The 13694-nt window shown below is 41.6% G+C and overlaps 1 protein-coding gene across 4 annotated transcripts in view; it reads right to left on the reverse strand.

Annotated features, from left to right (window-relative positions):
- The window catches only part of PSME3IP1 (proteasome activator subunit 3 interacting protein 1), a 31447-nt gene that overhangs the window by 9868 nt on the left and 7885 nt on the right, over positions 1–13694 (reverse strand). For 3 of the 4 annotated variants that reach the window (XM_047078457.1, XM_047078459.1, XM_047078458.1), the window contains exons 2-5: positions 11511–11652; positions 10878–10976; positions 10356–10477; positions 5503–5636 (exon numbers count right to left, since the gene is read on the reverse strand). In XM_047078457.1, the coding sequence (XP_046934413.1) occupies positions 5503–5636; positions 10356–10477; positions 10878–10976; positions 11511–11637 (482 nt within the window). In that variant the 5' untranslated portion in view covers positions 11638–11652. Of the gene's footprint in view, positions 1–5502; positions 5637–10355; positions 10478–10877; positions 10977–11510; positions 11653–12010; positions 12071–13694 lie in introns of those variants that run through there. The other variant, XM_047078456.1, reaches the window with a different exon arrangement.

Genomic DNA, 13694 nt, shown 5'->3' on the forward strand with positions numbered 1-13694 from the left:
AAGTTTAATTCATTATGGACAAATAACAATTCTGCACCTGTATGCTTCCAATTAAAGAGTTTAAAATAGATATTCAACAGAACTCTGAAGAAAAATCAAGAAATCATCATTATAGTGGGAGATTTCAAAATACTGAAGTACTGACAGAGCAAGCAGACAAATATGTAAAGACACAGAAGATATAAACAATACAATTAACCTGCTTATTTGGTGGTACCTACATAGAACCCAGAAATTTGCAAAAAATAAACAAACAAACAGATTCTCCTCAAGCTCACTCAGAACATTTGTAAAAATTAACCTTAGGAGTAGGTCACAAAGCAAGTCTAAAGGAATTTCAAAAGGATTAGCACACATAAACCACGATGCAATTAAGAGAGATATCAACAACAAAAGATAAATATTGTATGTCATAGATTCTAAGATACCACTGATAAGGTGTTAAAATGTGGGGGTAGGGGGAGAGCTTCACCTTAGTCCTGTGAAATACAGTTGAGTTACCTGAATATGTCTGGAAACTTTAAAAAATGTTTCTAATTCAGAAGTTAAAGAAGAAATCATAATGGATATTTAAAAATAGTTGGAAATACAAAATCGTATACAGTGAAAGCTGAGGAAGAATTACACTTTCAGGTGCCTATAACTAAAAAGAAAAGCTGAAAATTAATTAGCTAGGTATCTGACACTCATTTATGACAGAAATTATAAAAGAATAAACTTGAAGTAAAGAATACCCCAGAGAAAGAAGGTAGGAGAAATTAAGAAACCAGCCAAAATAAGAATAAAAATACAAGCCATCAATACATGGGATGAAAAAGGACACAATTACAGATACCACAGCAATCAGAAAAACAAAAAAACACTGGGGCACTTGCGTGACTCAGTCCGTTGAGCATCTGACTCTTGATTTTGGCTCAGGTCATGATCTCACAGTTGTGAGATCGAGTCCCGCACTGGGCTCTGTGTCGAGCGTGGCACCGGCTTGGCCTTCTGCTTCTCCCTCTCCCCCTCTCCCCTACTTGTGTGCGGTCTCAAAAAAAATAAATAAATAACCCCGAATTGGGCCCTGTGCTGACAGAGTGTGGAGCCTGCTTAGGATTCTCTCTCTGCCCCTCCCCTGCTCGTGTGCTCTCTTTCTCAAAATAAACAAACATTTTAAAAAATAAATGAAAAAAATAAATGAATAGGGGCACCTCAGTGGCTCAACTGGTTAAGCATCAGACTTTGGCTTAGGACATGATCTCATAGTTGGAGGGTTTGAGCCCCTTATCGGGCTCTCTGCTCTCAGCATAGGAGACCGCTTTGGATCCTCTGTCCCCGCCCCTCCCCACTTGTGAGCTCACACGCACATGCTCTCTCTCTCTCAAAAACATTTAAAAAATAAAAATAAATAAAAATTTAAAGTTACTAAGAGTTATTAAAGAGTTATTGTTAAGGTTAATAAGAGCTGAGTGACCAGATATAAATACTCCAAAATTGGCTGCACTTTTACAAACCAGCAACAAAAAAATTATAAAACGCCTAAGAATAATCTAATAAAATATATGCACAACCGTTAGCTTTTGAAAGATAACTTTAAGACTTTATTGAAGAACATTAAAGGAAACAAATAAATGTATATATACCATGTGTAGAAAGACTCATATCCATAAAGATCTGTTTCCTCCATAAATTTATCAAACCATTTAATAGATTCCAATAAACTTGAAGAACTTAATCGAAAATTTAAATCTAGGTGTGCCTAGATCTAGGTGTGGCTCAGTCGGTTAAACAGCTGACTCTTCGGCTCAGGTGATGACCTCATGGGTTCAAGAGTTTGAGCCCTGCATCAAGCACCATTATACGACAGTGAAAATGAATGAATTACTCTGAGCTGACAGCACGGAGCCTGGCTTGAGATTCTGTCTCCCTTTCACTCTGCCCCTTCCCCGCTTGCTCACACACTCTCTCTTTCTCTCAAAATAAATAAAAATAAACTTAGACTAAAAAAATAAAATTTAAATCTAACTAAAATTTATATGGAAGAACAAAGTGGCCAACAATAGACAAAATACCCCTGAGAAAAGTATAAGGGGGCTAGCCTTACCAGATATCAAAATTATTTATAAAGCTACAATAAGTACACAGAGTGGTAGTGGTCCTATAGATCCGAGGAACAGAAAAAAGAAAAAGAAAAGAAAAAAAAAAAAAAGAGAGAGAGAGAGAAAACTCCCAAACAAAGCCATATATGTTTGGAAACTTGTTATAAGACAGAGTAACACTGAAGATCAATGGGGAAAGGCAGTAGTGTTTGTTGCTAGAAAATTAGCTACTCACTTGAAGAATAAAATTGAAAAGGGATCCCTAGCTCATACCTTCAAAAAAAAAAAAAAACAAACTGATTTCAGGGGCACCTGGGTGGCTCAGTCAGTTAAGCATCCAACTCTTGGTTTCGGTTCAGGTCCTGATCTCATGTTTGGGGAGTTTGAGTTCCTTGCTGGGCTCTGTGCTGCCGGTGTGGAACCTGCTTGGGATTCATTTTCTCTCTCTCTCTCTGCCCCTCCTTTGCTTGCTTTCTCTCTCTCTCTCTGTGTGTAAAATAAATAAACTTAAAAAAAAAAACTGACTATCTTCAAAAGGTATAAACTTCCAGTTAAAAGTCATGGTGTTGTAATGTGTAGCAGCGTGACTATAGTTGATAACACTGCACTGTGTACATTTACAAGTTGCTAAGAGTAGGTCTTAGAAGTTTTCATCACAAGTAAAATAAAATGTGTAAACATGTATGGTGATGGATATTAATTAGTCTGTGATAATTTCACAATATATACATATATCAAATCATAATGCTGCATACCTGAAATTAATATAATATTATGTGTCTGACTGCCTTAGAATTTAAAAACCAACCACCTTAAAATTAATTAATGAAAGTAAAAAGAAAAGCTGTAAACTGGGGGTTGGGGGGGTAGGGACATGTCAGGACTATATTTAAAAACAAACAAAACACACCTGCAAATCATTAAGATAAATACAAATAACCCAGTAGAAAAATGGCAAAATATTTGAACGTACCTACCACAGAAGAGGACACCTGAATGGCAAATCAACATATGAAATACGTCAACTATATGTGAACTGGAAATGCAAATTAAGACAGCAAGGAAACACTATTTCACAAAATCACTACATCACTGATCTGTGCTGTCCGGTAGGGCAGCAGTTAGCCACTTGTGGCTATTTAACACTTGAAATGTGACTAGTGTGACTAAGGAACTGGACTGAAAATTTTAGGTTTTTTTTTTTTTTAATGTTTATTTTTGAGAGAGACAGAACATGAGCAAGGAAGGGGCAGAGAGAGGGGGAGACACAGAATCCGAAGCAGGCTCCAGGCTCTGAGCTGTCAGCACAGAGCCCGATGCGGGGCTCGAACCCATGAACTGTGAGATCATGACCTGAACTGAAGTCAGACCCTCAATCAACTGAGCCACCCAGGCACCCTGAAAATTTTAGTTTCAATTAATTCAGATTTTGATAGTCACAGGTGGCCAAGTGGCTACCACACTGACCGGCACAGCTCTGGAGAAACATATGCACATACATAATAGAGCACGTCCTGGACCTATCAGCACCATTTATTATAGTTCAAGCATGCATCCACAAGAGAATGGACACATTTTAGTATCTCATAAAGCACTATGATATGACAGTGAAAATGAATAAATTACAGCTATATATAGATGAACACACACAAAACTGTTTCAATCACAGAAACAATTGGAGTGAAAAACCAAATTTACAGAAGATCACATAGAGAATGAAACTGTTTTTATAAAGTTCAAATACAAGCAAGCTATTACACTGTTTATGAATACGTATATAGGTAGTCAAAACAAAAACAAACACAAACAACCCCCTCCCCCACACACGCAGAAACTACTAAAAGTAAAGAAAGGCAAAAACATGATAAACCAGACTTGGGAACGTGGTGTGAGAGCAGCAAGGCAGAAAAGCAATGGAGAGGGAGCACAGAGGTGGACTCAATTTTGTTGATTATGTTCCAGGCACACACCAGGCACCAGACTTTCACAAGCATCAGAATCACCTGCGGAACTTTGAAAATCAGACTCCCAGACCTCACTTCAAACTTAATGAACCAGAATTAATGAAAGGCCTAGAAGCCACATTAACAAACTCCCAGGTGATTCTAATAAACCCAGCGCTGGGTAGATTAGGAACTCCTGCCCCAGGAGACTAATTTATCATCTTGCCACAAAAAAACAATAATAATCGATGATCTAATAAAAGGTGATCTAAGGACTAAGGAAAAGAGATGGTTGTAACACCCATTCTGCCAGCAGCAAGACGCTGCTGAGAGGTATCTAACTGCCCACCTAGAGAGCCCTTTCTTGGTGAAGTCCAGTAAAACGGACCCAGGGCCAAATCCTGAAAGACACTGGGCAAGGCACGAAAGCTTATGTGAAAACTGGAAAGGAATAATTCATGGCTCAGGTAATTGGCCCTTTTCAGGTTACTGCTACTCCTCCCCTCCACCGCTAAACCATGACGACATTTTTAGATGTAAGCCATGTCCTAGGAACATCTGCAGCGGATAGATGGTGCACCAAACCACAAGAGTGCATCAATGCGCTCCCTTAAAAACATGTGGCTGGTTGCCTTACTGATTTTCCTAACAGACTGCATTTGAACTTCACATTATTTCGCCCATGGTATGGCTGGTCAAACTGAAATGACCGGATTTAATCACTGGTGCCATTTCAAGACTTAGAAAGGGAGGAGCAAACGTAAGACAGAACTTATCAAAACCTCCAGGCAGTGCTGCCACCCCACATCAGAACCCCAGCCAGGTCTATAATGCGGTCACAGCTTCCAGGGTCTCAAAGGCCACGGTGCCTTTGCAGCAGCTACTCCCGCTGCCCGAAATTTCTCCTCTCCCTCGTCCGCCAAAGCCCTACTTGTTCTATATAATCAACATCTCCCTCTAATGCTTTTCCTACCTTCCCCAACCTGAGCTCACATGCCCTCTCCAGTGAGTTATGTGTTTCCTCCTCCCTGCTCTCATTACACCCTACCCAAATCTTTTCACAGAACTCGCTCCCTCATTTGCCTAGAAATAGAGGCCCAAATATTGAACTCTATACCTCTGTTACTCTATAACCTTGGACAAATGTTCTCAACCCATCAAACTTGTACTTCATAGACTTGTGTAAAGAGATCATTCCTGGAAAGCACTTAACACAATGCCTGGCACATGACAGGTGCCCAATGAAGAGCTGGGCTAGCGTTGGGCTAGTTGGGCTAGCTAGCGTTCTGTTGAATGAACAGTCCGAGAGACAAGGGTCAAAGGCTACAGAAGACACCAAATCTGGAGGAGGAGAGAGAGGTAAGGCTACTAAAGAAACATCACCAAGACTTCCGCTTAAGTATTTGCTCAGGCTACCATTACCAGTGGCATTTCAGAGTACACAGAGGGACATTTCAGTTGTGTGAGTGCTGGCTGACCTCTTATGTTTCACAGCTCCTGCCAACAGCTTCGCCTGGGAGAACTTGTTCTTGGTTTCTATGGATTTCACAGCCACTTTCTTCTCCACCTCCTTCTTGTTTTCTGGAGAAAGTCCAACTTTGTTGAGATTACTGTGTTGTAGGTTAAGGGTCAAACTAAGCAAAAATAAGAGTAATGGCAGGACAGTGGTAAATCAAGAGAAGCCAGACTCGCATAATCCACTAGGACTTCAGCTCTGCCATGTAATGTTTGGCCTACTTATATTCAAAATAATGTCCTCTCCTCTTTATTCTGCCAGGAATATCCAGCTGATTTAAAGAGAGATGAAGGTGACCACAGAGGGAGAAGACCCAATTTAATATACAGAAGCAAACTTTTTCCCTCTGACTCTCAGTGAAAATCTGAGTTACAGTCTGAAAACCTCCCTAAAGATATGGCCAACATCATGCTTGCTGGCAAAAACAAAAATCTTAATATAAACGCAACAGAAAAAAAACGTGGCTTCCCCCCAAATTTTTAAATATTTGCTTTCTTCCCCCAAGGGTAAAATCAAATCTTGCAGAATGTCCTACCACCAATGGCATTCAATCTTGGACACCACAGAGACTAACTCCTACTCTGCTGGTGCAAGACAACATCAGAATCACCTTAAGCCTCGTTAAAATACAAGAGTCCCTCCCCTGTCCCAAACCTACTGAATAAGGACCTCCAGAGGCCCAGGAAACTGTCTTAAATACTCTCTTCAAGGTGATTTTACCCAGTGCACATGCAACACAAGAACCAAAATGTCTTTAAAAGCACAACCAGTTCACTTGTAACATCACTTCTTGCAGGCTTGACCTCAATCTCTGGCTGTCAAGCTTTGGCACTTTCTTTTGTTCTCTCCGCCAGCCCCTCCCCGTCCTTCCCTTTCACACTCTCACAAACCATTAGCAATAGATTTGGACTTGGTGCAATTCTTTATTTAAGAGCCAGCGATGCCTTAACGGAACAATAGTGACACCTAGCGACCAAAACATCTAAGAAGTAGGTAATATCAGCCCAAAGCAGAGGGGGTATATGTATATGGCCTTTGAATCCTGGAGAAAACTGGGTATCAGAAATAAGGAAATTCTAATTCTGATCACTCTTCAGGCACTCACTTTCTTACAAGCACCAGTTACCTTAAATATTTGCAGTGTTCAATGGAGATTACACAAAACACTCTTACTATTCTGAGTTTCATCAATTTAAGGGTTTCAAAGTCAACATGGAAACTGATTGTATGTTAATATTATGTGTTTGGCCTTTTAGAATAAAAAAGAATCAGATTTCATCTTTCTAGTACCAAATGCCAAAAACCACCAGCATGATGATTTTTACCTGCAACTCCTTCATTAAGGGATAAATTCTTTTGAGAGACAGAGAGAGAAAGAGAGAGAGAGAGAGAGAGAGAGACAGTGTGTGAGTGGGACAGGCAAAGAGGGAGAGACAGAATTTGAAGCAGGCTCCAGGCTCTAAGCTGTCAGCACAGAGTCCGACGTGGGGCTCGAACGCACGGACCGTGAGATCATGACCTGAGCCGAAGTCGGATGCTCCACTGACTGAGCCACCCAGGCACCAAGGGATAAACTCTTAAGAGAAAACTCTTAATATTGAAAAATAAAAATGGAAAAACTTAACAAAACACACATATTTATAATACTAGGACACAGACAAAAAACACTTCACTTTTTATTCCTTTAAAGTGAAGAAAAACTGGGGCGCCTGGGTAGCTCAGTCGGTTTGAGTGTCCAACTCTTGATTTCGGTTCAGGTCATGATCTCACTCATGATCAAGGGACTGAGCCCCACATGGGCCTCCAAGCTGAGCGTGGAACCTGCTTGGGATTCTCTCTCTCCCCCTCAGTCCCTCTCCCCAGCTCATGCTCTTTGTCTCTAAAATAAAAAAATTTTAAAAATCAATAGGTGAAAAAAAACGCTGCAACCTTTTTTTGGGGGGGTGGGGTAGAGAATAATATTACTTTTGATCCAGAGCCAAAGCATAAGCCATTTTTCCCCTTAAGTTCCTCTCTCCCTAAAATGCTCTATATACACAAGCACACCTCAAAAATCTCAAGGAATTCATTAGATGAGGCATTTTTTTTAATTACATGCTTTTTAACACATATAATATCGCTAAATACTGGTTTAATCTGAAGAAAACAAAAGTTCTATTGTTTATGGCACAAACCACAGTTTATCATCTTTACAAGTATCACATTATAAAATGTCTCCTATTATAACAATCAAGCAAAGTCAAGAATCTGCTCCTGACTTAGAGCTTCAATAAACAAATGTCTAATCCTTCAGTTCCCATCTCAACATGTCTCTGGCTGCATGCATGCCAGGGATCCGTGCATTACAGATCAGTGGGTTGGAAGGCTTGCTTTTCTACGGTTTTTCTAGACAGTTGGAACTTACCAAGTTTCCAACAAAAGCCACTACCCGTGGGGCCTCTCCAGTGTTGTCCTGTAATGTTAGCAGGGCAGGAAAGTTTCTTTTTGCCTTACTGCTGCCCTGTTCATTCTTCCCTTTGAACTGAAAACTGGAAGGCTTTGCACACTCATGCCAAACCAACACCACGCTCCAGAATGTCGCGTTGGGAGATGTTCTATGTCTTATTTGCTAGCCTGCCAAATTAAGCACATAAAACAAGACATAATTCTAATGATCACTGTAACTGATATATTTCCTTAGAGGAAAAAAGGCTGGTGCGTGACACAATGCAGTATGTACCACATCTGCCCATCTCTACAAACATGAGCAGTATTCTTCTGGAGTCGCCAGGGAAGGCAGTGGAGGAGGGGAGCGCCAGAAGGGCCAGCTTCAATCCTACAGTTGGGATTGAGGTGTGACTCTCCATCATCTCCGATCTTATTTTTTTTTTTTTTCAACGTTTATTTATTTTTGGGACAGAAAGAGACAGAGCATGAACGGGGGAGGGGCAGAGAGAGAGGGAGACACAGAATCGGAAACAGGCTCCAGGCTCTGAGCCATCAGCCCAGAGCCTGACGCGGGGCTCGAACTCACGGACCGCGAGATCGTGACCTGGCTGAAGTCGGACGCCTAACCGACTGCGCCACCCAGGCGCCCCTCATCTCCGATCTTAAATGTTACACCAGAATCCCACTAGGAAAACTGGGACTGGAAGCCAGGGCTCTCACCACCAGTTCACAGTGGGTTTCACGGCACCAAGCTGCCACCTTATCTCAATTGTTGTCAGTCACCTTGATTTCAGCCAAATCCCTGGGAATCAGTCCACATTTGCTCCTACACAGCTCTTTAACGGAACCTACTGCACATTCCCTGCAAAAAAAACCAACTAGCACATACACACAGCCGTATCACTAACTTTAGAGGTAAAGCCTGCTCAATCACACCAGTGGGGTTATTCGATTTATAAGCTTGAAATATTCAAATAAGTCTTCTCATAGGAAAAAAGCTAGGGTGGCTCTCCTGTGAGTCATTCATTAATTTGTTCACACATACACTGAGAACCTACATGCCAGGAACCAGGGAAATCAGTGGTGACCAAATCTTTATTCTTATGGATCTTTATATTCCAGCAGTATGAAAGGCACAGAAACTAAGAAGCAAATTAAATTAAGATTTTCTTAATTTTCTTACGAGAATTACTGTTAAAAAGTGACATCATACACACTGATGTGCTTTGGTGAAATTTTAGAGGGGGTATGGAGGGAAGAGGGTCTCTATGAGGGAGACGAGAGCTGAGACCCAAGTGCCATGAAATGCCAGCCCTGTAAAATCTGAAGACAGAACATTCCAGGCTGAAAAACAACAAACACAAAGGCCTTGAAATGGAATCACAAAGCTCAGCCTGAGAGGAACATAAAGGAGGCCAGCAGGCTGGAGTGTAGTGAACACGAGGAAGCAGTTCAAGATGCAACAGGAAGATGGGTTGGCCTAAATCATGCAGGGCCTGGTAAGAACGCAGACTTTTAAGCCTAAAGGCCACAGGAAGCCACTAGTGTTTCAAATAGGAAAGTGACAGGATTTCATGTATGTTTTTAAATGTTCTTTTTGACCAAAGTGAGAATGGATTGTTGCAGATGAGAGCAGAAGCAGAGACTAATTTGGTGGTCACAGTGGTCCTGAGAAGCACAGAGAGTCGAACTTCACAGAGGTGGAGTCCATTTTGGAAACAGTTTTTGGGCCAGGCCCGTATGGGCACGGAAGCACCGTTACGGAGATCTGAAAGAGCAGAAAAAGAAGAGATCGGGGGGCGAGGGCAGTGTGAGGAGTGGAGAGTAGGGGTGGTGAGGCACAGAACTGAGAATTCTGACTCAGCCAAGTTACACGTGGGATGCCTATTGACACATGCAGGGATGACAAAAAGGCAACACTGAGCCAAAGCGAGGTCATCTTTGTTGTCTTCTCAGTTTTCCCCTCTGTGGAAACAGAACAGGCTATACCTCTAGGGAAGATCTTAAGGAGGACACAGGAGAGTCGCTAAACATTTCCTTCTGAAACTCAGAAGCCAATTTCTCCCCTGGATGAGTTTACTGCAGCGCCCATCTGTTTCAGAGTCTAATCCCACAAGGCAAAAATACCCTGGTACTGACTATTAGGATTTAGGCCTTTAGTTAATCCTAAAGGATCTGGACTTTTGATTGCAACAGACTCTTGCATGCGACCTAACTCCATAAATCACTGCCAGTTATTCAGTCACAGGAATGTCAGTGTTGAAAGGGAACTCAGAGGTCACGAGGTAAAAAACCTTATTCTCATTCTATTTGTGAAGAAACTTAAATCCACAGATGTTGACGAGGAAACGGACATCATACAGATTTGTCTCAAGGTACAAAGGATATTCTGTATTCCTTCAGTTCTTTCAGTTCTTCTTCTCTTCGTTGCTTTTCTAGTAGTTCCTGCTGCCGGGAAACCTCGTCGAGGAAGTTAGTCTCATCTTCGTCTAAGCCTCTTACCATGTTTTCTGAGGAAATAATTGAAAAGGAACACTTAGCAGGCTAAAGGGAAAACAGAGTCAAATAAGATTTTTCCTTCTCCTTATTTTTAATAAGCAGCAGATCCTTTAGAGGATTAGAAGAAAGAATTTGTAAACACCTCGGCTTCTGGAGAGGGAACACAGCATAAAATCAAGGCATTTGTTCCATTACTAGACATTAGCACAGAATTAAAATGGGTATCTTGAGCTCAAAACAAAAATGTTCAATGTGGTCTGGAAGGCAGCAAGCTATCTCTTTTCCACCAAATGAACATCTAGAGACTAGATAATCAAGACAGTTCCGTGGCTAGTTAGACAAAGTGTTGCATGAGGCAAAAGTACACCAAAAAGGCTGCGCGGAGTGTGCTGGACTGTTTCTGAAGCTTACTGAATTTGAACTGCTCCTCATACTCCTGCTGCTTCCTGTCTTTCTGTTCCTGTAGCCTTTCATACAGAGACCGAGGGTCATAAACCTCCTCTGGACATTCTGAAAGAAAGGGGGAGGGAAAGAAAGAGAGGGGGGAGAAAAGGTACATACTTTAGAATTGTTCACATTATTTTGGAATCACAAAGGATTTCAAAGATAAAGTCAAGTCTCTGCATGATCTGAGGGCAAGGATAACACAAAAATAGCACAAAGTCCACAGCTTCCCTCTGGACCTGAGAGAGGGGCCGGCAGTTCTCAAAGGCAACCACCAACGGCAAGAGGACCCACGGCCGAGACAGTTAACTGGAAGAGGGGCCAGCCCAACCCCCACAGAGCGGCAGCATTCTCAGTCGTTCAGATCCTGCATCCCCCTGTAAAGATGGAACAGACTTGCAGAATCTTCTAGAAGGCAGGATGGTGGCATGGACAATGCATACTGTACTTCTGCTCTGCCACGGGGGCCTTGCATTGGCTCCTGCCCCACTCTGAGTCTCAATCCCCCTACTCTAAAGTGAGGACATTAGTGCCTCCTCTGAGGGCTGCTGTGAAGATTAGAGATCGTTATGCTGAATACCGAACTGTAAGCCCACATACCTTCTGGATCTTCAGGTTTTCGAACTTTCTCCCATTCTTCTTGCCTCCTTTTGCGCCGTTCATCTAGTTCTGCCTCGGACACAAACCTCTTTTTGATAACAAGATTACCATCATCCCCTCCATCCATAATGGAACAACTGGTCTACAAAAAACATATGAAACATTTCAAGTGAGAACCGCAATTTAACTTCTATGGTGAAACAAGGAGATTTAGCTCTGTCTCACCTAGCAACAGATTATAGATCACTGATGGAAGCACATGATTACATTTTTCCTACTGTATCAGGCAGTTTTATTCACATTTATGTTATCTACGAAGTCAGCGAGAGGACCTGGACTAATTCTTATTACCTGCTGTAATTACACGGAAGTCTTACACTGCAGATATTTCTTGGTCCCTCTAATCTAAACCAATTGGCTTCCTGGGCACCCTAACTTTTTCCCCAGTTTTCAACCTCTTTTATTTCGGTAACATCTGACATTGTTCCTTCTTGAAATACCTGTTTCAGGGACATTCCACTACCTCCATTTGCGTTATTGTTTCCAAGTAGGTTCAGAATGGAGAAACTCAGGTATTCAAGGAGCCCTGGAAACAAAGTCTAGTTTGTACAACAGGGAAGGGATGTGCCTAGAGGCACACAAGCCCCAAATGGAGAAAGCGAGACGAGAACCCAGATCTCCTAACTTCAGGTTTAATGTGCTGTGCGCCACACTGAGTGGGGTTCAGGTCTTTCCTGACCTTCCTTCCTGTAAGCTACAGATATATGCCCCTAAAGAGTCTATCTTCAATCCTTCCCTTTTCTCACTCCCACAATGACCTCGCCCACTTTATGAATATCTTGATGTACAAGATTCCCAAATCCCAAATCCATATACCTCTACCTGAGCCTCTCTTCGGAAGGAAGGGACAAAGAAATATAGAGGAGTGTGCATTACTCCTTTTAAGCCTTTCTGCTTTTCTTTGCTAGTTTCTTTCTTTCTGAAGAACCGTGGAATTAACTCTCTACTCAGACATGTTGTATTATTCACAGAATTACACCCTAACAAGGAAGCAGATATTCTGCACTACTAAGACATCAACTCAATGTCCATTCCAAGATGATCCCGAATAACAAATGTAAGTCTCTACTGATAGCACAAAAATAAAGAAGCTGCCATTTATTGAACTCTTACATGCACCAAATACATTTTTATGTATATTATCTCATTTATGCTTCCATTGACCCTATGAGAAATACTCTCTCCTCACAGATGAAGAAATGGAAGCCCAGGGAAGTTAGGTCACTCGTCCAAGGCGATAAAAGGTGGTGAATGGTAGAGCTGGTTTGACATCAAAAATTCATACTCTTACCCACTTCACCATCCCCTTCCCCAGAAACCTGGGATCCTGGTTAAAAAGAAGGACATGTCAATTTCAGCGTTCTTCCTGTACCAAATTCCAGGCTGAAACTGTTCATGTAAATATTTTAATAAAGACGAAAATGGAAGGTAAGAAAACAAATCCAAACATTCTTAACAAGAGACCAGTTTCAGCCTAAATCCTACTGTAGCTGAATTTGAGTTCAATATAACCATGAGAGAGAATTTTGAAATTTACTAGAAAGAAAACCAAATCAATTGGCAGAAGCTACTGTTCCCACCTAAAACCCACAACCTGCACACTTGTGATTTACCCTCAATGTCTCCAGCCAAAGGACTGTTACAGAAACAGAATTATTCAGTCTCTGTTGACCATGCCAAAAATTCCTCAAGTTCTGCAGAATAACCTCTTAGGAAACATGAGCTGACATATTCTTAAATGTCTTAAATTAGGACTCTAATGAATGGGAGAGATACACTGGATTCTCGATGTCCCCCCTTTCTTATTTCCTGGTAAATAATTCAGAGTGGCTCGGGTCCTTATGTCACACCTAACAGGATTCTCCATCCAACATACAAATCCACCATACATACCCAGGAGATTTTCATCCAACCCACACTCTAAAACTTCAACAGGGACCAATGCACTCATTCCCAGGCAGCTGACTCCCTCTCTGAGTAGATTTGACTGGTAGGATAGTTCTTCCTTAAACCAAACTGCAATCTGTCTCCCTATAAATTCCACACTCAGGTTTAATCCACTGGGACTACAGAAAAGGAGCCAAATCCTTTTTACAACATGACAACGCTTCCACTGTTTGAGGA

The sequence above is a fragment of the Lynx rufus genome, unplaced genomic scaffold (genome assembly GCF_022079265.1).
Source record: "Lynx rufus isolate CCGP_SWC_20201006 ecotype Redwood Valley unplaced genomic scaffold, mLynRuf1.p SCAF_16, whole genome shotgun sequence".
Taxonomy (NCBI): Eukaryota; Metazoa; Chordata; class Mammalia; order Carnivora; family Felidae; genus Lynx; species Lynx rufus.